This window comes from Penicillium arizonense (assembly GCF_001773325.1).
Source record: "Penicillium arizonense strain CBS 141311 chromosome Unknown PENARI_contig001, whole genome shotgun sequence".
NCBI lineage: Eukaryota > Fungi > Ascomycota > Eurotiomycetes > Eurotiales > Aspergillaceae > Penicillium > Penicillium arizonense.
This window is the reverse complement of record NW_019173278.1, coordinates 2,642,196-2,661,647: the sequence shown is the minus strand read 5'-3', so window position 1 is coordinate 2,661,647 and position 19,452 is coordinate 2,642,196. Positions and strand designations below refer to the sequence as shown.

Sequence of the window (19,452 nt, the reverse complement as noted above, 5' to 3'; positions counted from 1 at the left end):
GAAAAGTATTCCTTTAGTACGAACCACGTCTCCATTTTCCAGGGGGATGGTTCAACCTGCAGTGTATGTGGGTTCCTAGATTATCATTATATCCGGTCTTTTTTCGCCATTTTTGGCGTCCATGTGTACATGTACTCTGTCCTAGAACTTAACCCTCGGTTTGACAGGTTAAGAAAGGCAAGCACTGACACTTGTCATATGCAACTTGTTTTAGTTCCAATTCCTTCGGCACGTAGTGGAACCGTTGAGCAACGAGGAATACATTTCAAATCGGTTCATTTTCGACCTTTAGCTTGTTAGTTTCCAGTAGTGTCTCCTTCCTTAAAGTCACTCTTTTCACCGCTAACTGACGAACTGGGTGATTTGTCGCTTCCAATTTCCCTATCATGCATGACTCGCCACGGTCGGAGAGATGTCCGTGTTAGGGAGGTATCTGTTGATTTATAAGGATTCTCAGTGGTTCTCAGTGGATCTTGGTCTGCGCTTTGCATTTCTTCATAAACCCGACGGTTTGGTATAGTCACATATTACTAAGACTCATGTCAGCACGGCTTGTCCACGCACTAGAGGATTCCATAAAATGATAGTAAGAAAAAGTAAATGATAAGAATTGGACTATTTCCCATGGGCTACCTGCCAATGGCAAAGACCAAGCATTCTAAGTTCTAAGAGTTCACGATCTTCTGGTTATCCAAATCCCGGTCAAATCCTCTCCTGATCGACAGTCTGCCCAGGTGTCAACGAAACACCGGCGTAGCCCCTAAGAAACGGCAATCTTGCACCCTTGATTCCCAGATCCCGCTTCCACTGATAGACTGACAGGTGAACTATTTCTGGAAAAGGCAACCGGAATGGCGGGAACACCCGGGCAGATGTACATAGCCCCATTTGCCGCATGCCACGCCGCCGGATCTCCTAGGAGTATTTGTAGGGAAATGTACAAAGTACAGCAACGCATGGGAGTATTTTTGCCCCGTGAAGAAGGACCAATGGCAAAGTCCGAGAAATGCTACAGTACTGTCAGTACAGTTTGAGGCCAAAGCCCAGGTGGAGAGAACCCGGGGTCCACCCAAGTTGCATTCCCCTAAATAATTTATGATTTTTGATTTTTATATTTTATAATATCTCCGCCTTTTACGGCATCTATACAATACCTGTAATCTAACTATATTCTTATTCCTCGGATCTGCTTCTTTTTATAATTGCCTGTTCTCCCCACGCTCTTACCCTGCTCTTCGGGAATCCCAGCTCTTCGGTACACCTCTCACCTGGATACTTATACCCTTGACATACTTCTTTCTCTTCTGAATATCTTACACTCTACATGGAATGAAACGGCCATCCCGACACTTTGGACACATCAACGAAGCATTCGCCATCGCTTTCCTGCGCCACTTTACATAAATCGAAATCCATGTCTCCCCAAGACACGCCCGGTCGCCCAGGCGAAGACAGGCCCGAAGGGATTTTCAAGTACTTCAGGCGCATGAAGAGCGTCTTGCGCCCTCGATCAGCTTCAAAGCATCAATCTCTAAGCATACCTGATGTGGCGGTCCCAACCCAAATAGCGTATGATATACTACACTGGCATTCTTCAACATTCGATAGTATAAACTGACACTGCCCACCACAGCGCACCAGCACCAGCACCAAAGCTATTGCAACAACCCAGTATACCAGAGCAACCCATTGTGCCCGACTACAACGCCATGCAACGCCAAAAGGCGCACGCCATCTTCGCCAAATATAATCTAAGCTTCGAACCCACTGGAGAGAAATCATCCACGGATCACCAATTTGCCCGAGTAGCCAAGCCAATTCGCATGCGGGTGCGCCGCGCCTGTCACCGCTGCGAAACAACCTTCGGTCCCGAGAGAGTCTGCGTCAATTGCCAGCACCTCCGATGCAAGAAATGTCCCCGTCTTTCACCAGCCCATGCCCAAGACGAAGAGCCATCATTTTCCAAAATGAGACTCCATGAGCTTCGCGCAAAACAGCGTGGCATGCTTCATGTCACGCCCCATCTCAAGTTGAGCGGTAACCCAGCCTGTCCGTTATCAATGACTTCCAGTATGGGAGGACCGGACTTTACGCGCAAAGCAGTACGCCAGCGAGTTCGACGAGACTGCCATCTATGTGGGACTATGTTTGCCAGGGGCACGAAACAATGTGCCAGTTGTCACCATCTTCGCTGCAAGAGCTGTCCCCGACAGCCCGCCAAACTTGATAAATACCCAGATGGGTATCCTGGTGATGTTGAACCACCAAAAGCTGTGCCAGATCGCACATTTAAGAAGCCCCGTCGACGGGTTCATTATATCTGTCATGTCTGTACCACGTCTTACAATGAAGATGCGCGTGTTTGCGTAAAGTGTGGTCAGACAAAATGTGATGAGACTATTCGAATTCCGTATGTGTGCTTTCTCTCTCCTTGGTTTTGGGTTGAGCTGACTATCTACTTTAACAGACCTAAAAAGATCAAACCAGAACCAGATCCTGCAGTTATTCGGAGCCTGGAAGAGAAGTTGGCTACTATGGTAATATCGGCAAACCCAATTACATGATCAAGACATACGCCATGATATTTCGCAGGACAGCCTGCTTTTCCAGATGATTTGTATTTTTTTCGAGACATACGAATGACATTGACCCAATAAATGAAATTTACCCCTCTGAACCCGCTGGCCCGCAACTAAATTACCCCCGTTCGCTGGTTGGAACGTACGACATGAGCCCCGAGACCCAGTACGTACATTTCCATTTCCAAACCGCATTCCATTCACATTCACCCGAGGCACAGAAATGCAATATATTACCCGCCCAAAGCCAGAACGCACAGCCAGCTGTCAGAAGATGAAACCCGGCGTCAATTCCAAACAAGGAAAGCAGTCTTCGGGCCCACATCAATCCGGCGCGAAAAATAGACTTCATCGCTCCCGGTCCCCTGGAACTACCAGTGGATATGGGTGTGGATACTATTCTATAATTGCCCTCAGGTCTAGACATGACAAAAAAGGTACATAGTGACCTGTTCGGTCTGATTTGCTGTGCTTTCCTCTGACATGAAATTCGCGATTTGGACATCGGCCGAATTGTCAAACTGCTCCGCATCGCAACGTCTCTCTTCTGAGATACTGTAGTGTACCTCAGTTGCTGTCTGGTTTATAATTTCACAGCATAGGGGTGTTATCTCTTATTGTGGAGCTGTTTCTAACTAATCTTCACATACATGTGATCATACACTGTAATGCTAGACTATACTACTCTAATTGGATCTATATCCACGTTCTGCATTTATTGCGCCGTCGTCGTCGGTGGAATACTGTTGTAACATAGCGCCACCGAACTGTATTCGGACCGGGGCGCTTCCGGGTACGCATCCACACCAGAAAACTAAGCGCAAAGCAGATGCTTCGGCCGACGAATAAATTGCAGTACATCCCCTTTTGGGGGGCGTGGAACATGGAGCATTACCACTCAGAAGAGTGGGATGGCAAACCCGTCTGGTTCCGTTTGGACGGTCCGAGCCGTTTACTGTGGGTTGGACCCAGGGTGTCCGCGTAGTAATGGTACCGTACTTTTTCGTTATTGATATGCATGTACAAGGAGATATCTACAGGGATTATATTAGATGCGTTGTTGGGGTCTATACTTACGAGAACGGGTATAGTATACGGGATAGAATGGTACGGGGGGTATTCGACGGTGCATAAGTCAGACCTAAATAAGCCGGCTGATTGGCTCGGCGGGAACACCGAGGCCGCTGCGAATCTCGATTTGAATTTCATTTTAGCTTCGAGACTGTTGCCTGTTACAGTATAGATCGGTGGGAAGAGGACTGAATTACCGGGAAATCGGTGATTCTCGTATTTCACAAGATTTGCCTGAGCTTATCGATTTGATCCCTGAATAGTCCAGTTTGAAATGTGTCAGCTCCGATGTTTATGTGTACAATGGAGCTGTACTGTATTCGTTTCTCCACTGAAAGTACACACTAACCGTATCCAGTTACCCCTGTCAAAGATTTTGAGAGAATTTGTACTCATGACTCGCAATTCTAGTAACCGAAATAAACTACTGCAATGACACCCCGACAGGGCCTAAAAGCCTACAGTGACCGAGATCAGGCAAGGGTGTCATGACAGGGCCGGATTGTCGGGTCGCAGGGGGTGAATTGGCCTTAATCCACAATCGTCATCGTGCAGACCTGCAGTGTCAGTGTCAAAAGTACTTTAGGCCTTCTTTCTTTAGTCTTCCCGTACGCCAGGGATGACTCCTTCGGCGGAAGGGACAACCCGGTCCCGAATTGCTAGGAGCTTGGTGGAATCCGTTTGGTCAATGTGGAGGTGGAGAGCTTGTGGCTCATACCCGCTGTCACCCTGATCACCTTGCTATTTTAATAGTGGCTGGGCACGGTGGGCTAGGAGTTGAGACATGGATCCCACCGTGGGTCGTAACGGCCAACTAGCCAAATCGAGTGCCACACATGAAATATATTGCCTTCCAGTAAGGGCGGGAATGTGCAAGTTGGTTGTAGTCTACCTGGCGAAATGTGTGGAGCTATTGGAGGGAAAAGTAGAAATCCAGGCCTTCTGGCCTTGCCGTAGGAACCCTGTCAGTTAAATGTAGATCATGCATAACGATCGACTGGGATATAAGAACACGTCACAGAACTGTCACAGAATGTTCAAGCTGTTAGCGCCACGGGGAGTTGAAAACGCTCAAACTACCTACCACTTTTGGGTCTTGGCACGTCAACCCAGGATGTCGGAATGCGCGATATTCTTTGGTCTTGAGGTGTGCCGCGTTGCACGATATAATTGCGCAGACGGTATTTGGTATCATAATTTACCGCATTTTCGGACAACATATGACAAGTGAAAGGGTTGATCCCAGTCTGGAAACCCTCCGGGGTCTCCCCACCCAGACAGCTTGTCTCTACCAGAACGTCGGGTTTCAAAATCGAGGTTGTCGAATACTGATTCTGGCGATAACTGCCGGTTCGCAGGATGTAATTTCCTTCTTCTCGTTAAGGTTTTTTTGCTTACGCAGGGGCTGATTTAGAGTAGACCGTCTTGCCGGGGGATTGTAGTGCATGTCTTGGGAGGTGTGGATTCGATGGTTTCTACTAGTTTACCCCTTGTCCCTCGTTGAGCTACTGTAGCTGTCATATTGTAGATACTGCAACTCTCATTGGGTGAGAAGATAACACCTATTATCTGGTCTCCGGGGCTGAGATGAATTGGTAAGGACTCCGACGGTGAAATCGATGTTGTTGCTCATAGGGGATGTCTCATTTTTCAGAAATTGACAAGGAGTCTGAGATGTTGAACACCGGGATTTGAAAGCTCTGCATCCCCACTTCGGCAACCTATGTCATGGTGAATTCGGTCTAACCTTATACATGCTGATCCCATATATACAGTTTAGTTGAATCGATGACTATACACAGAGTGTCCGAGGAAATCATTTTTACAATGAAAGCATAGATACTCAGAAGTATATACAGTTCTCACCAGAGACCCTGCCTCTTCTAAACATAGCAGAATACAACCTAAACCTTGATCTTCATACTAATCTGCTCCGTACCAGCAGACTTATAATCTATATCATCAACAAGATCAACCCTCGCCCGGAAAGCCTGCCGGATAATCCAATCCTTGCTATTAATCTCCTCCTCGACCTGGCCATCCCGTATCCTCGGAATCTGCTCAGACCCCTCCAGCCGACGCAACATCACACTATCCTCGGGTCGTGCAAAGTACACAAGACTATACCTTGTCGACTCCGCCTGAAGTCCAGGTGGTGCCACAACCCGGTGAATATTGGACCGGAACAACCCATTCGTGAACTTGACCATTGCGTCCCCGAGATTCACAATCGCATGTCCAGGGAGTGGTCTCACATACACCCATTCTGTGTCAGCACCGGGTGGTAGTACTTGAAGACCCCCGACTCGGTTGAAAAGCACCGTCAGGCTGCCAAAATCGGTGTGTTGGCCCAGCGCGGTGCGTCTGTCGTCGACTGGCTGTGGCGGTGCTTTCACAAAACGGACTTGGTCGCCGCTTACTGCTTGTCGTCGGTGTAGATTGGGCAGAGTTCCTTTTGGTAGGGAGAGTTGCTTGTTCAGGATGTCGAGGATTAGGGTTACTATCGCATGTGACCCCTGCATGAACGATCCCAGCTGTGCTCGACTTTCTTGCAGGACCCCTGGTGCAGGCAGTGGGTTGCTAACTCCCATTATATCGTCTTTTGAGACCTGGCAGCATCGAGATCAGGTTGCCGCAGAGACACAAACCTGGAGCAAACTTACATTGTAGAACTCGTTGCGGTCCAGATTCCCCTGTTTGTCAACTACCGCAACACCCTGTGCTTTATAGCCGAAGTATGAGTTCTGTCCGCTAAAGTCATATTTCTTTTTCTCGTCTAGACTCAAATCGAAAAGGCTCTCTCCAAGCTTGAATAGGGTATCTGCGTCGCCGAGGAGCGAGGATCCTTGTTCCGAGTCTGAAAGATCGAGGTAGAAGAAACCTATATCGGTTGATGCTTGGAATAGTTTCGCATACTCTGCAGGGTCACCGGCTAGTAGCTTCCCTAATGATAACCGAAGAAGAGGTGCCGTGGCGACATCATCTGGGAAGGGTGGGATATCTGGGAAGTTGTTCGCGATTTCCTTGTGATCTACCTGAGACTGCATAGCTGTTCAATGAGCTTCAGTGTTGGAATGATTGGTATATGTGCTTTGGTTGTGATTTGAAAAGAAGAGGTGTGCTAACTAACTCTGGATATATATCCACGAGATACATGCGATACATGCGGGGAAACATCAAAGTGCCGAGGGATGATCAAGCCCGACAATAAGAACCGGAAATAAATCAATATCCGACAGTAGCCTTAGTCACTTCTCTGGTCAATAGTAAATCAAATGTAGTCTGGACGACGAAAATAGGTAGTTCTATAGATGGTTATCTCTTATCGGGGAGTGACATCAAACAATTTTTCTCCAACTCCAACAGCTCAACCTCCAACCCAACGACAAAAGCCCAACCGTCGACGTACATCCTCCACATCTTCTCTAATAAGAAAACGGCCGTCGAGGTCGACCTCCTAAAATGACCGACTCCCCAACCCCAAAAACGCACATCGCGCACACCCTCCTCTCACGCGCCTACTCCCCAGATAGCACAACAGCCCAATTCACCGAAAAAATAAAACAAAAACCCCTCTACCTCCGCCCAACCGAATCAACAGCAACCGACAACCGCAGCCGCCGCCGCCTCCACCGCCTCCGCAAGAAAGAATACTTCCTCAAACACCAAAAGCCGCGCCCGCTATCGGCGCGCGAGAAGCGCACATCCGGCCTGCACGATTTACCCAAAGAGGAATGCAAGTATGCGATTTTCAAGGGTCTGCATGAGCTGTGGGTGGGGTATATGCATGAAATCCTGGATTTGAAGCCTGGTGCGCATTCCGGGCCCGTTTCTGCTCTTGTGCATGGCAGTAAGCTTGTTAGTGCCGATTATCATGGGGCGGAGGTTGAGGTTGTGAGGAGTTCTTGTTCGGGGAGGGTAGGGGTGAGGGGAATTGTGGTTCGGGATACGAAGTTTACTTTTGTGCTTGTTACTGAGAGGGATGAGATGAAGAGTGAGTTTATTTTTGATATCTGCCTTGGAAGAGAGGAAAGAAGGGACGCATGGCGCTGACGAATTTTATAGCTATTCCGAAGGAGCAGACTATTTTCCGATTCACGGTTCCTCTGCCCATATCCTCCAAGGGCGAGCAGGATCAGCAGAAAGAGTCCGGTGCTGGTGGTGCGAAGCCATTGGTTTTTGAGTTGCACGGAAGTCAGTTTGAGAATCGGCCGGTGGATCGTGCTAATAAGAAGTTCAAGTGGAGGAATATTGATTATCTTTGAGACATTGAGATTGGTTGGCCTAATAGTTGAAGCGCAACCTTTACAAATGCTACGGCATGTACGAAATGATGACAATGATGTTCTGTGTGGAATGAACATTCCATGAATTGTGTTGCAAGCAGCAGTATGAGTACATGCTAGTATGCTCTCTGTAGGATAATGTCTACATAGAAACGGATTGCACGTCTGCTTGTATGTGCGGTTGTGCTTTCAAATCGGAATCCGAGTCGCGAGCCCGCGAACCCCGCGGGTCTTGATATCTTGGTGCACCGCAGGGAGTGTCGGCCAAAATGTGCTTCGATGAAAGCCTCGATATCGATAAGTATCGCGAGAGCTTGTACCGATTTCAAGGCATGGTGTGCATTGAGCGCATCGAAAGACCCAGCATTTGGGGGAGCTGGTCGATTGCATGAGCCAGGGCGTACCAAAACCATGAGCTTGATACGGTTGGAAGTAATAGAAGACATGTAAAAGCCTCTAACCCCCAGCCCTCACATGCCAGCCCATTCAAGACTGAACGTCCGGACACTGTCCACCCGATCAGCCTCCGACTCAACATCATCCAGAGTCTTCTCCGCCCCGCCAATCAAGAAGCCCTTCTTCACACCAGTGCCCAGTCTGCCACCAACAATGAGGTCCATCAAATCAATGTTCTCATCCCAGTCATATGACACCACCAGGAAGTGCGAGTGGAAGCGCAACGGGTCACCCGGGTAAGCCGTGTACTGGCATCCGAAGCGCAGGCCAGGAGAAAGGAAGTAGCCACGGGAGTGTAGATGGGCGAAGAGAGGGTAGGAAGGTGGCACTACGGGAGCTGGGAGGTGGCTCGACGACGGGGGGATGGAGAGCGGCGGGTACGAGGTCGCAGGCGTGATGCCCATTGCATTCTGAGAGGGTGTGGGTGTGCTCGAGGCATCTCGGGATGGAGTCGAAGGGTCCTCAGCAGCGAAGAGGTCGACGACGGCAGCATCGTCCTTCTTTGACGGCGTGGAGAGGGCATCCTCGGGTGTCTGCGCGGCGGCACCAGCAGCAGCCTTGGCCTTAGGGTTGGCATTCTTGTCGTTTATTCTGTTCTTCAACGCCTGCTCCTTCTGCTGTTCTTTGCGATCTGCGTGGAGACGCGAAGCGTGCAGACCTTGGGCTTCGAGGTCGCGCAGGTACCGTCTGCGATCTTCTTCTAAGAGTGTGTTCATGCTGTCGTGCGCCTTGGTTTCGTCTACGATGCAAGCTACACCCTTGTCCACTAACAGCCGGGCCTCCTCTGGCATCAACTCCAGCGGCAGACCCAGGAAGACATTTTGCTGTGGGATCTGGGGAAGTGTCCCGATCAGCACGCCGCAGATGTTATGCTCACGGCGTAGGTATGTGACTGCGTCAATTGAGAACAACAGGTATCTACCGGATACATAGGAGATCGGGATTGGAAGGTCTGGTTGGGAGTCCATTTTGATTTTTGATTCAGATGTTTGATTGAAATTTTCATGGATTCTGTGGCATAGACTGTTAGCTTGTGTTCGGTATGCAAGTTTGCAGATGCCAAAATTGTTTTGGGTTCGCGAATCATTTATAAGTACGTTTCTCAGTCACATGTGCTCTTTTTTGAGATATTAAACGAGCTTCAGGGGATTGACAGATTTGTATTTTGCATAATCATGCGAAGTGGGGTGGTGAAAAGGTTGTGAGCTTACCATTAGAGATAAAAAGAGAGTGTCGAGAACATCATTTACTAGGATTTGACCAGCAAAGCCGAGTTGCAGAGAAGTAAAAAGAGAAAAGTCGAAAAAGCGGAAGAAAAGGAAAAGCTCAGCTCCCGCGCTTGTCCTCTTTGGGACTAGTCATATTGGCCCAAGCGAACTGCCAACTCGAGGTCTCTCGACATGGGTTTCATTAGATTCATTGGCATTCGTTATATTTGACTCTGTACAGATATCTAGTCATGGGTTTCCTGCTTCTGCTCTTCCTTGTCTTCTTTGCGCCACTGCTACTGTTTGTCGGTAAGTGTCGCTTATATGCCCTGCCGACCAAAGCTTCCTAAACAGACGACTAATACCAACCAGCATGGCTTGCAGCTTCGTCTTGTCTCGGTAACCGTCTTCGGTCCCGCGAAGCTGGGATGGACGCGTACGGCCCGAGCTACCTTCGGACCATGGCCAACTCTGGCCCCGCCATGTCTGAGCAGATCGAGATGGACGATATGCTAGCAGAACCAGGAACCCGCCTTCACTTTGAGGAGGACGATTGATTGAGAACGTTACATGTTGCCTTAAAACTCGAGGTCCGATTTCTTGGGCATACCGCCGGCGGCCGAGGCATCCTGCGCTTCGGTGTCTCCTTCAGCCGGTGGCAGACTGAACGGTTTAATCTCGAATCGCCGACGACTCAAAATAAACGCCCAGTCTTGTCCAACATTCTGATCGCTTCCACCGCCACGTTCGTGTAACACTGGGAGTCGATGCGTCTTGAGCATACCCTGTGGGGGTTCTTCCTGGGACGTCGCCGCTCCCGAGGTAGCCGTGGCATCTGCAGAATGCGGGAACGGGCAGAGCTCAATGACACCGTCGCTCAGCAGCTCAACCCAACGAACCAGACCCGACGACCGGGGGTAGAGAGAAAGAGGGAATGTGATCATTGCAGTGACACGGGTGGTGTGAGCACTCATCAACGCCTTTAGGGCGTGGAAGAACTGGAGCACATGCTCGGGGTGGCATGCATCGGGCGGGTACATTGCGGGGTTGAGCAGAGACGGAATGACAATACGGTGGATGGTACTCGCAGGGCTGGAGGAGATCGCGGTCTGGAGACGTTTCAGGATGGGGAGGAATGGCGATTCTTTGGAGGGGGTGACGGGGATGAAGGTCATGTTCGTGATAGACGGATGGGTAAGGCGTTTCGTGAGGTCAAAGGCGTGACAGAAGGCGGGTGCCTCTTTCGCAGCTGGATCCTGAGCTCCAGGAGTAGCAGGGGCTGTAGCCATTAGCATATTGAACCTCGAAGCGATCTTGTATCTCAATGCTCACCGTCGCGTGAACCGGCGACGCCTGCACCAAACTCGCCCAATCGCTCGTAACGCCATGCAATTTTCATACGATCATCCTTGCGCCTGTCGGACCTCTTCTCGTCAAGAGACTCGGCTGAGCCGATCAGGCCAGGCAAGCTGCGACCCCATTGCTCTGGCACTCCAACCACATGGATCTTCTGTTCTTGAATCACGCCCTCCGCCGCATAGTATCGGAGCAATGCGCCTGCAAAATCCGTTGTTCCATTTTCCTCAACAAGTAGCAGTTTACCCATAGGAAGTCCTGCATGTCCTGCAAGGAGATTGTCTAGAGACCGAGTACCTGTCGAGGTTGTTGGTCGACCATCGTCTGGTGAGGGGCGGATGCCAGGCGTGCTCTCTGGCGCAGCTGGCTGTGTTGCGGCATTGGGAACAGCTGTGCGATCGACACCGGGGGATAATCCGATATTTCTCTTTCGAAAGGACATCGCGAAGACTCGAGAAACAATAAATTATAAGGTCAAGCTGTAGTCAAACTCACATCGTTATCGGCGGGGGACCCAAAGCGGCAGAAAAAAAAAAGCTTCCGTTCTCCGATCTCCTCTCCGCTCCGCCTCCAACTCTTCTCTTCCGCCTCTCACCTCACGATCCAGCCATTGCTGCCCTTGAATCCTACAATATCGACTGTGCGATATTCGGCACGTCGACCACCAAATCCAAACTCCGTCCATAGACCGACAAGCCAGCGGTCGCACTCGCAATCATGTCCGACCCGCTTCTCTTCGAAGATACCTTCACGATCACCGCGATCAACGCCCAGAAGTACGACCGGGTATCCCGTCTCACCTGTACCTCCAACGATGCCTCCCTGACATTCACCCTTGATGTGAACTCCGAGCTTTACCCATGCGCTGTCGGCGAGTCGCTCTCGCTTGCCATTGCGTCGACTCTGTCTCTCGACGGCAAAGAGGATACTCGCGCCAGCTGGAGAGAAGTCAGCATGGGCGATGCGACCCTCGCCGATGACTACGACTACGTTTGTCACGGCAAGGTTTACCGCTTCGAGGAGGGTGCCACTAAGGATACTATGTGAGTCTTTTTTCCAGCTTTTCTTCGAATATCCGGGGAAATTTCGTTCTTAGGGACACATAACTAATCAAATTCTGCAGGGCTGTCTTTGTGTCATTCGGTGGTCTTTTGCTGTACCTCGAGGGCCCCTACAAGAAGCTTGCTCCTCTCCGAATCGATCACGTTTACTTGCTCCTCAAGAAATAAGTTAGCGGTTCTTGGGATCATTGCTTTTGGTGAAGTCTTTGGCATGGGATAAATTTGGCTTTGGCTCTGACCTCTAGGCTAGGGCCGGGAAACAAAAGTCTATGTATTCGAAGGGAGATGTTCATGTTCTAATCGGGTGCAGCGCAGGCGTTATTTTTGCATTTTGATTTGGATATACCAATAGATCATCATCGAACTAAGCATGATCTTCATGAAATTGATGATATGAATCTCGACTGTTGCAAAAGAACTTTAACATTCACCATAGCTACTTAAAATCACCACGACAAAGCCAACTTCGAGACCTGAAGTACAGGCCCGGAGGTCAGATCCATGATCAAGCAGAATGGGTCAAGCTCCTTTCAGTGGTCTACCGGTGTTTCGTTGACACCCAAGCTATGCAGTATCTCTGGGCCTAGGAAGCTCCCAGAGGACAACGCCAAAAGTAAAGCAAAGATCAACGTACCCGTGATCTCAGCCTTTTCAAGTTAGCTCACAATCCGGTCGATCCCATCCACATCTTTATCAACTTCATGTCTCTCTTCATAACCCTCGTCCCAGAGGTCCGGCGGTAGGAGCGACGCCAGACCCACTATCATAGCTACTCTCAGAGGTCCAAAAAGGCAACCGATTGACACTGCTGCCTGGAGCTGATCATCATTCCAAGGACTAATTAGCAAAGAAGAAAACACCAGAAGGGAGTCACAGACATGCCAATTCTCGCAGGCTGTTTCGGGGGTGAAATCTCCCAGGTCGTCGTCAAAGAGGCTGAAGGCACTGATCAAATCTGTAGACTTGACAAATGCTTCAGGGAGGGCCGAGGTATCAACAATGGCCAATAATAATTTGCTCATGTGGACCTTGGACTTTCCGTATGTGGCATACAATACCTGGATACAACGGTGCAGCGAGCTTGACCGTGTGATGAGATTGCTGAGGGAACAACACGGTCCTTCGGAGAGGTAAGATGCTTGAACAACTTATGTGCAATTTCCTCCTTGTCTTGGGCAAATATGTCAACAGTGATGAGTCCTTCTCCACTGTCAGCCGCAAACGACTTTGCGTAGTAGTTTTCTATGGGATATTGTCGTTGGGAGCCCCAATCTCCCCAAAGATAGCTAGGGACCGTGGAAAGATAACGTTCAAGATTACCAAAGCTCTGTTGTAGATTGAATCTGAGATACTCCATTTAGTCTATAGTAACAGGCTCTCCCTCCAGGCCCCGCGACTGGAGGTTGTTCGGGAGAGTTGTCTCTGCCATCTTGCTGCAACGTAGATTCGATGATTGGGAAAGTGAGTATAGGAAAGGCGCTGTCGTGTTAGAAAAGTAGACCTGGAGGTGGTCATATTTATACAGAGAGAGCGCGTATAGTAAGATCTAACATGGGCAGTCGGGCTGGCCATTCGAAATGCCTCGGCCTCAAAGAACAAGGCAACCGAAACGTGTTCGCAGCTGGGTTGAAAGAAGGTAGATAACTGAGTGAAATATTCCGGGCTGCGCTAACATCAAACGTAGGAGCCAGGCAGATGCCTCGTCACCAATCAACTCGAGGTATGTCAAATCAGATATATCACTTCACTGCCAGTCAGACTGATCATTGGCGGTGCCTCCGTATTAGGGAATAGAGCGAACGAGACGTGTTCGCATCCGAGACGAAAGAAAGTAGGAAATTACAATGGCTTCGTATCCCAGATCAGGGCACTCGAAACGTATCCGCAACCGAGACGAAGGAAGGCAGATCACTGAATGAACTATATCCACGGCGTTAAGATCAATCTGCAAGAGCCAGTCAGGAGCATGCCTCATTTGACAATCAACTCAGGTATGTTCATATCAGACAAAGGTCTTCGCTGGCAATCAGACTAATCAGTACCGGTTGTCACGGAGTAGGGCAATCAAGCGTTGTTCGAGGTCCAGACGAAGGCAGATAACCAGCCAAACTGATTATTTGCAAAGCAGCAGTGTCACAGCGCAGTAAGGCAGATGGCGCTCCGACAAGGGTAGTGTTGGAAAGTGTGTTGAAAACGGTATGTTATAGAAGCCGACTGAGCCAACGAAAATTGTCGCGGAAGCGAGGCTGCCTCACTCATTATCCACAGAGAAATGCAAATTTAGACACGAAAACAGGCTGTAGCAATAAATGTATACACTCATATGCAATATGTATAGTATCCAAAGCCCTCAAACCCTCAATAATCTACCGAGCACAATGCGAAGCAGTAGGATATTCCAACCGACGATGCAACCGAGCAACAATCTCCAAGAAATCAGGCTCATTCTCCGGAGTCAAATAGCCATGCCGAATAAAGAAATCAATCATAATATTAGCACAGTTGGGTTTGAACTCGCCACGTGCCAGAGCCTCCTGTACCTCCGGAATAGAAAGTAATTTGAACTCCTCAACCTCATTATCCCCAGGCGTGGGAATAGTCTGAGAATCAAGTTTCAAATCAAAAACATACTCCACCTCCGGCTGAATGAGACCCGTCTCACCGCCAGCACGCGCATCACGAACATGCGAGTACGTCACACAGCCCCGAGAAACGGTCGCAGCTCGGACAGCTGCTTCGGGTAGTGAGGCCTCTTCCATGGCTTCGCGGATGATGCACTCGAATGGTTTCTCGTCTGTACACATACCGCCGGCGACGGTGTTGTCTAGGAGGCCTGGGTAGGTTTGCTTGTTTCTTGCACGGCGTGGGACCCAGATTTTCAGTCCCTGAGCATCTTCCACGTAGCAGGTCATGTGGGCGCCGTAGGAGACGATGCCGAAGAGCGGGGATGCGCAACGCTCCATGTCAAGGAGGAATTCACCGCCTGGTCCGTAGACGGGGTATTTCTCGTTTCGCCATCCTCGAAGAACTTCGAATTTGTCTTGTCGTACCGCTTCGGCGATGCTCTCTGCGACCAGCTTGCTGCGCAGTGCGGGGTCGGCATTTGCTGGTGCTACTAGTGTCACAGTGCGGGCGGTTGAGTCGATTGCCCAGCAGTTCGGTGACCAGGGGAACTTCTCAACCACCGAATTGAGGATATAGCCTAGGGTAGCATCGTAGCCGGTGACTTTAAAGGTGTGGTAGTTGGTGAGATTGGCTGTGTATGAGGCACGGTCGTCCTCATAGTAGGGGAAGCTGGCTCGGAGTCAGATAGGTGTAGAGGGGACATTGATCGGGATATCCCTACTTGTCACATTCGCAAACCAAATCCAAGTTTGACTTGCCCATGATGCCAATACAATGCGATGTTGTCCAAAGTTGTCATGTGAATTTGAAGCTTTCCAGGCCAAGCCCTTATCGGCCCGATAAGGGCCCCTCTTATGTCACAAAGGTTGCTTCCCTCACAGCTCCTCACAGCTCCTCTGTAAAAGAACTCCGACACCGCCAATTCCCTGCTCTCACCACATACATACCACACCCCGCCATGTTCTCCGTCGTGATCCCAGGCCGACCATGCCTCACAGACATCGTCGCAGTAGACGGCCAAGCCACCAAATTCGCCTTCACAATCCCGCTCAGCCCTTCCTTCAGCGAGCTAGTAGTCTTCTTCCTCCCAGGAACAGTCCTACCACCCAACACCGGCGCCGCAATCTACGCCCAACTCCCAGACCCGACAACAGGCCAACCATCAAACTTCCGCTTCATTGGCGCATTAGCAAATGAAAAGCCCTCGGGAATCTTCACCGTCCGATCCCCTAGCACCGGCGCCCGCACAGAAGCCGAAGAGGAAGACGACATGCTTGACGAGGGCGGGAACACCGGTGCCGGCTCTGGTGTCTTGACGCTTGGTATCTCTATCGAAGAAGTGCAGGCTATTGCGCCACAGCTTGCCGCGCTTGAAGCGGAGGGTGCATCGAGTGGACAGGATGGGTCTGGGTCTTCTACGGCGATGGTTACGCAGGGGTCTGGACAGGCACAACGGCAGATCTCGACCAAGGTGCTTGCGCAGCGGATTATTGGGAGCGCGTTTAACTACCTCGCAAGTTTTGCTGAGACGGATAAGGGACAGGATGTTGTGCCGCTTAAGAGCTTCCGCGATTGGTGGACTAAGTTTGAGCGACGCATTGATGTTGATCCTACGTTTTTAGAGCGTCAGGATCCTACTGCCAATTCTTGAGCTTGAGCTTGAGCTTGGGAATAGGTGTGGTGTGCTTTTTTTGTTCATGATATGTTCACTGCTCTTGAATTGGGTTGTGTGTGTGTTGAGAGCAAGATGTATTGTATCTCTTGCATTTAGGATTGAGCGACTGTCCTTTTGTTTCAGGTGTTTTGATACGTGTGACGATATTATGCTTTTCCCTATGGGTTACTGGTGTTCTTTAGTGTATACATAAATCAAGTACCGTATAGAATATAATGAGCTAGGAAAAGCTCAGTTTGCTTCTACGGTGATACATCGAGGTATATTCATGCGCAGTTTGTTGTGTACCAAATCAGAACCATATATATACAAGTCCAAACCATACGCCGATAAGCATAACACGAACCATGGAGACACACCAAACCAAACCACTCCAATGCCAGCCCTACTCCAACCGTATTTTCACAGCCAAACGATAACCTATAAGAAACAAATAATCAAAAAAATCACGAACTAACGCGATTATGCTGATGCAATGAAGAATCAGGCCGCAACCTCAGCCCAGGTGCATAACAAAGACTATACAACTCATCAACGTAAGTCAATGGCGTAGTCGGCACCTCACCAGCAGCAACAACAGTCTTCGCCTCACTACCAACGGCGTTAGAAGTCTCATTAAGACTCGTAATATCCACCCTAACCTCCTTCTGAACAGTGATATCGCCCAGCACCGTGGCAACAGGCTCAACCAATGATTCCTGCGAAGTCATCGAATGAGAATGTCCAGAACGATGAGGCCAGAGACGAGATATGGCCATGCGGGCCGAAGAAGCGATATCCAATTCTGTGGCTGACGAGCCCGAGCGCACGTCTGTGCAGAAGAGTTCTTGGCCTAGTTCTCTGGCGAAGCCTTCTCTGTCGGCTGTGTTGTCGTTTACTTGTTGTTGGACACGGAAGAGGCGGAGCGGGGTGAAGATGTAGTCTGGGTTTGGGACTTGGGTGTCTAGCGTGCCGACGACGCAGAATGTTATGAGGGTGCATTGAGATCGGGGGAGGTCGTCTTTTGAGGCCGTTGAGGGTCGGCCGCGGCATGGGGCGAGGAGAGGGCGGGCGGAGAGTTGGGCTGCCACGCGCATGTCTTCTGGAAGGGATTTGGAGAGGGTGGAGATCGATTTGGAGAAATGGTTGCGGAATTCGGTGAGGTTGGGGAAGGTTTGCGCTGCGGCGGGTGAATTGAGGTAGCGGAGGCAGGTGTTCATTGACCAGCCTTCCATGTGGGAGAGGAGTTCGAGGTGTTGGACTTGGAGGTTTTCAATTGGGAGGGTTGAGGAGGGGAGGGGATTGCCGATGCCTTTTACGGTGAGGATTTCGAAGTGGTCGTGGACTGTTGGGCGCATTACGAAGGAGATGAGATGGACGCCTCCTTCGAAGCCGCGACTTGAGCTGGCGTAGTCGCGCATGTCGCGGAGGGAGCCGGTGAGGCTTGCTTCTGGAACGTGGATGCGGCGGGATATTGTTGACGTGACATGTTCGATTGTTGCGAATCGGAATCCTTGGGAGGCGAATCGTGCTGCTTCACTTTTTTGGAGTTGGCGGACTGTGAACATCAACTGGCCCTTGCCAGTGCGGAGGGATGAGCGGCCCATTGCTCGGGAGAAGCGTGATACTGGGATCGCAGTGGACAGGACATCGTCGTAGAGCGTGCCCAGATCCTGTAGAGGCTGTCGAAGCTCATCTGAAAGCTCCTGAGCCGTAACACAGAAGAGTTGTTTGAACAACGTATCAAAGTCAGTCTGCAACTCAGTCTCCTTGTCCATGAACACTCCCCGAGAAAGCATATGTTGCTGAATAGCGTGTCCCTCGGAATCCAGGCGATTCCGCATGAAGGGAACGAGATCCTTGATGACAGGCCAGTTGCGAGTAGCCCTAAAAGCCCACAAGAAGGCTGGGTGAGTACGGGTGAGGTCGTCATCCTTGAATGTCCTTCCGATATAATGATCGACGATCTTGCGCGTCGGGAACAGAGCCTGGGGGGTAACCATAACTCGACCAGTGGGATCGAAATAAGCACAAGCGAGAACAAGCTGATGGGCACGGGTAGTCGACTTTCTGCGATTGCTACCAGCAATAATAGCACAAGCAGACAAGATGACACACGCAACACAGGCCTACTCGAGGTTAGCAAACAATCTTCTCAACGCAAGACAACCAATACATACCAATACGGCACAAATAATAACAACCTGACTCCTAGACAACTGTGTCCCAGTCGAGATATTCTGATCATAATCCCGGTAGATCGTCCCAGCAGTAGCAGTCCAATGCATACCAGAGACAGCACCAGCAAGAAGACAAGCACAAAGCCCACGTCTCCACCAACTATCTGTCCAAGAGGCCCTCCACCGGAAGAAGATACCCAACGCAGTCGTACTGGAGAAGATGGCGATGATGGCCGATCCTACCACATTGGCTGGGCGGTAGGAGCAGTGATAGTTGGAGATACCCAGTTGACCGACGTAGTGCATTCCACAGACAGCACTGCCGGTTAACAGCCCTCCTATCAAGATACGAATATATCCAGCCTTTTCCTCGACGCCGACGGCATAGAAGGCGAATAATAGCACTGCCACTGGAAGTACCAATGAAGTACCCGTGAAGGCGACGTTGTACAGGATTTGGATATTTCCTTCGCCGTTGCCGAGGACGATGGCGCGGTTGCCGATGAAATGCATGCACCAGATTCCTATGCCGCCCATTGTAATTGAGGAAGTGAGGAGAAGATACCTTTTCGGTGTTAGTATAAAAGCTAGGAAGTCATGGTTTGCTGGGAATATATAGAATCATGGGGCATGTATAACGAACCAGTTGTATAGACCAGATCTTGATGTCCGCCGATGGAGAAGCTCCAGCGTGGTTGCGCATCCCATCGCGCTGATCACATATGACAGGATGATATACCCAGCCAGATATGACACGTGCACCATCGGCTCCGGTACATTTTGAGTTGAATTCGACATTTGGAGTATAGAAAAGAAAGAAAGGAAAGAAAAGTAGAGAGATGGTAGCCCTATACAGGCATTCGGTGTGGACGAGGTATCAGAGATCGACGCGATAGTCGTCGAGCGGGGTATATAAATCAGATTAAGTGTGACTACATGGGGCCAGTAGTGAATAGATATAGAGTGTGAGAGGTAG

At 50.0% G+C, this 19,452-nt stretch overlaps 12 protein-coding genes across 12 annotated transcripts; 6 read left to right on the top strand and 6 right to left on the bottom strand.

The window, feature by feature from the left end:
- Positions 1 to 1,414: 1,414 nt before the first annotated feature.
- On the top strand, positions 1,415 to 2,564 carry PENARI_c001G02255 (uncharacterized protein; the record flags this gene model as incomplete). The annotated part of the gene is made up of 3 exons (XM_022626290.1): positions 1,415 to 1,569; positions 1,634 to 2,410; positions 2,468 to 2,564. The coding sequence occupies 3 exons, from the start codon at positions 1,415 to 1,417 to the stop codon at positions 2,562 to 2,564; spliced, it is 1,029 nt and encodes a 342-aa protein (XP_022493859.1).
- A 2,990-nt stretch (positions 2,565 to 5,554) lies between these two features.
- On the bottom strand, positions 5,555 to 6,697 carry PENARI_c001G03609 (putative oxidoreductase, 2OG-Fe(II) oxygenase family; the record flags this gene model as incomplete). Its single annotated transcript, XM_022626405.1, has 2 exons — positions 5,555 to 6,259; positions 6,314 to 6,697. The coding sequence occupies 2 exons, from the start codon at positions 6,695 to 6,697 to the stop codon at positions 5,555 to 5,557; spliced, it is 1,089 nt and encodes a 362-aa protein (XP_022493344.1).
- A 415-nt stretch (positions 6,698 to 7,112) lies between these two features.
- On the top strand, positions 7,113 to 7,915 carry PENARI_c001G07834 (RNase P/RNase MRP complex subunit; the record flags this gene model as incomplete). The annotated part of the gene is made up of 2 exons (XM_022626751.1): positions 7,113 to 7,500; positions 7,716 to 7,915. 2 exons carry the CDS (start codon positions 7,113 to 7,115, stop codon positions 7,913 to 7,915), a joined length of 588 nt encoding a protein of 195 aa, XP_022493521.1.
- Positions 7,916 to 8,406: 491 nt separating this feature from the next.
- On the bottom strand, positions 8,407 to 9,360 carry PENARI_c001G10764 (tRNA splicing endonuclease subunit SEN34; the record flags this gene model as incomplete). The annotated part of the gene is made up of 1 exon (XM_022626975.1): positions 8,407 to 9,360. The coding sequence occupies one exon, from the start codon at positions 9,358 to 9,360 to the stop codon at positions 8,407 to 8,409; it is 954 nt and encodes a 317-aa protein (XP_022493330.1).
- A 491-nt stretch (positions 9,361 to 9,851) lies between these two features.
- Positions 9,852 to 10,157, top strand: PENARI_c001G00902 (uncharacterized protein; the record flags this gene model as incomplete). Its single annotated transcript, XM_022626194.1, has 2 exons — positions 9,852 to 9,909; positions 9,973 to 10,157. 2 exons carry the CDS (start codon positions 9,852 to 9,854, stop codon positions 10,155 to 10,157), a joined length of 243 nt encoding a protein of 80 aa, XP_022493029.1.
- A 21-nt stretch (positions 10,158 to 10,178) lies between these two features.
- On the bottom strand, positions 10,179 to 11,398 carry PENARI_c001G02921 (elongator complex protein 4; the record flags this gene model as incomplete). The annotated part of the gene is made up of 2 exons (XM_022626344.1): positions 10,179 to 10,879; positions 10,933 to 11,398. 2 exons carry the CDS (start codon positions 11,396 to 11,398, stop codon positions 10,179 to 10,181), a joined length of 1,167 nt encoding a protein of 388 aa, XP_022493357.1.
- A 275-nt stretch (positions 11,399 to 11,673) lies between these two features.
- On the top strand, positions 11,674 to 12,185 carry PENARI_c001G06447 (DNA-directed RNA polymerase core subunit RPB8; the record flags this gene model as incomplete). The annotated part of the gene is made up of 2 exons (XM_022626646.1): positions 11,674 to 11,999; positions 12,080 to 12,185. 2 exons carry the CDS (start codon positions 11,674 to 11,676, stop codon positions 12,183 to 12,185), a joined length of 432 nt encoding a protein of 143 aa, XP_022493643.1.
- A 362-nt stretch (positions 12,186 to 12,547) lies between these two features.
- Positions 12,548 to 13,039, bottom strand: PENARI_c001G09411 (uncharacterized protein; the record flags this gene model as incomplete). Its single annotated transcript, XM_022626866.1, has 2 exons — positions 12,548 to 12,664; positions 12,716 to 13,039. 2 exons carry the CDS (start codon positions 13,037 to 13,039, stop codon positions 12,548 to 12,550), a joined length of 441 nt encoding a protein of 146 aa, XP_022493493.1.
- Positions 13,040 to 13,568: 529 nt separating this feature from the next.
- PENARI_c001G04379 (uncharacterized protein) lies at positions 13,569 to 13,811 on the top strand (the record flags this gene model as incomplete). The annotated part of the gene is made up of 3 exons (XM_022626461.1): positions 13,569 to 13,630; positions 13,702 to 13,737; positions 13,805 to 13,811. 3 exons carry the CDS (start codon positions 13,569 to 13,571, stop codon positions 13,809 to 13,811), a joined length of 105 nt encoding a protein of 34 aa, XP_022493349.1.
- A 572-nt stretch (positions 13,812 to 14,383) lies between these two features.
- Positions 14,384 to 15,404, bottom strand: PENARI_c001G00662 (thiamine pyrophosphokinase-related protein; the record flags this gene model as incomplete). The annotated part of the gene is made up of 2 exons (XM_022626172.1): positions 14,384 to 15,311; positions 15,364 to 15,404. 2 exons carry the CDS (start codon positions 15,402 to 15,404, stop codon positions 14,384 to 14,386), a joined length of 969 nt encoding a protein of 322 aa, XP_022493622.1.
- A 196-nt stretch (positions 15,405 to 15,600) lies between these two features.
- Positions 15,601 to 16,293, top strand: PENARI_c001G02738 (OPI10 family protein; the record flags this gene model as incomplete). The annotated part of the gene is made up of 1 exon (XM_022626328.1): positions 15,601 to 16,293. One exon carries the CDS (start codon positions 15,601 to 15,603, stop codon positions 16,291 to 16,293), a length of 693 nt encoding a protein of 230 aa, XP_022493836.1.
- Positions 16,294 to 16,763: 470 nt separating this feature from the next.
- Positions 16,764 to 19,013, bottom strand: PENARI_c001G07244 (uncharacterized protein; the record flags this gene model as incomplete). The annotated part of the gene is made up of 2 exons (XM_022626700.1): positions 16,764 to 18,425; positions 18,477 to 19,013. 2 exons carry the CDS (start codon positions 19,011 to 19,013, stop codon positions 16,764 to 16,766), a joined length of 2,199 nt encoding a protein of 732 aa, XP_022493644.1.
- Between the last annotated feature and the right edge of the window lie 439 nt (positions 19,014 to 19,452).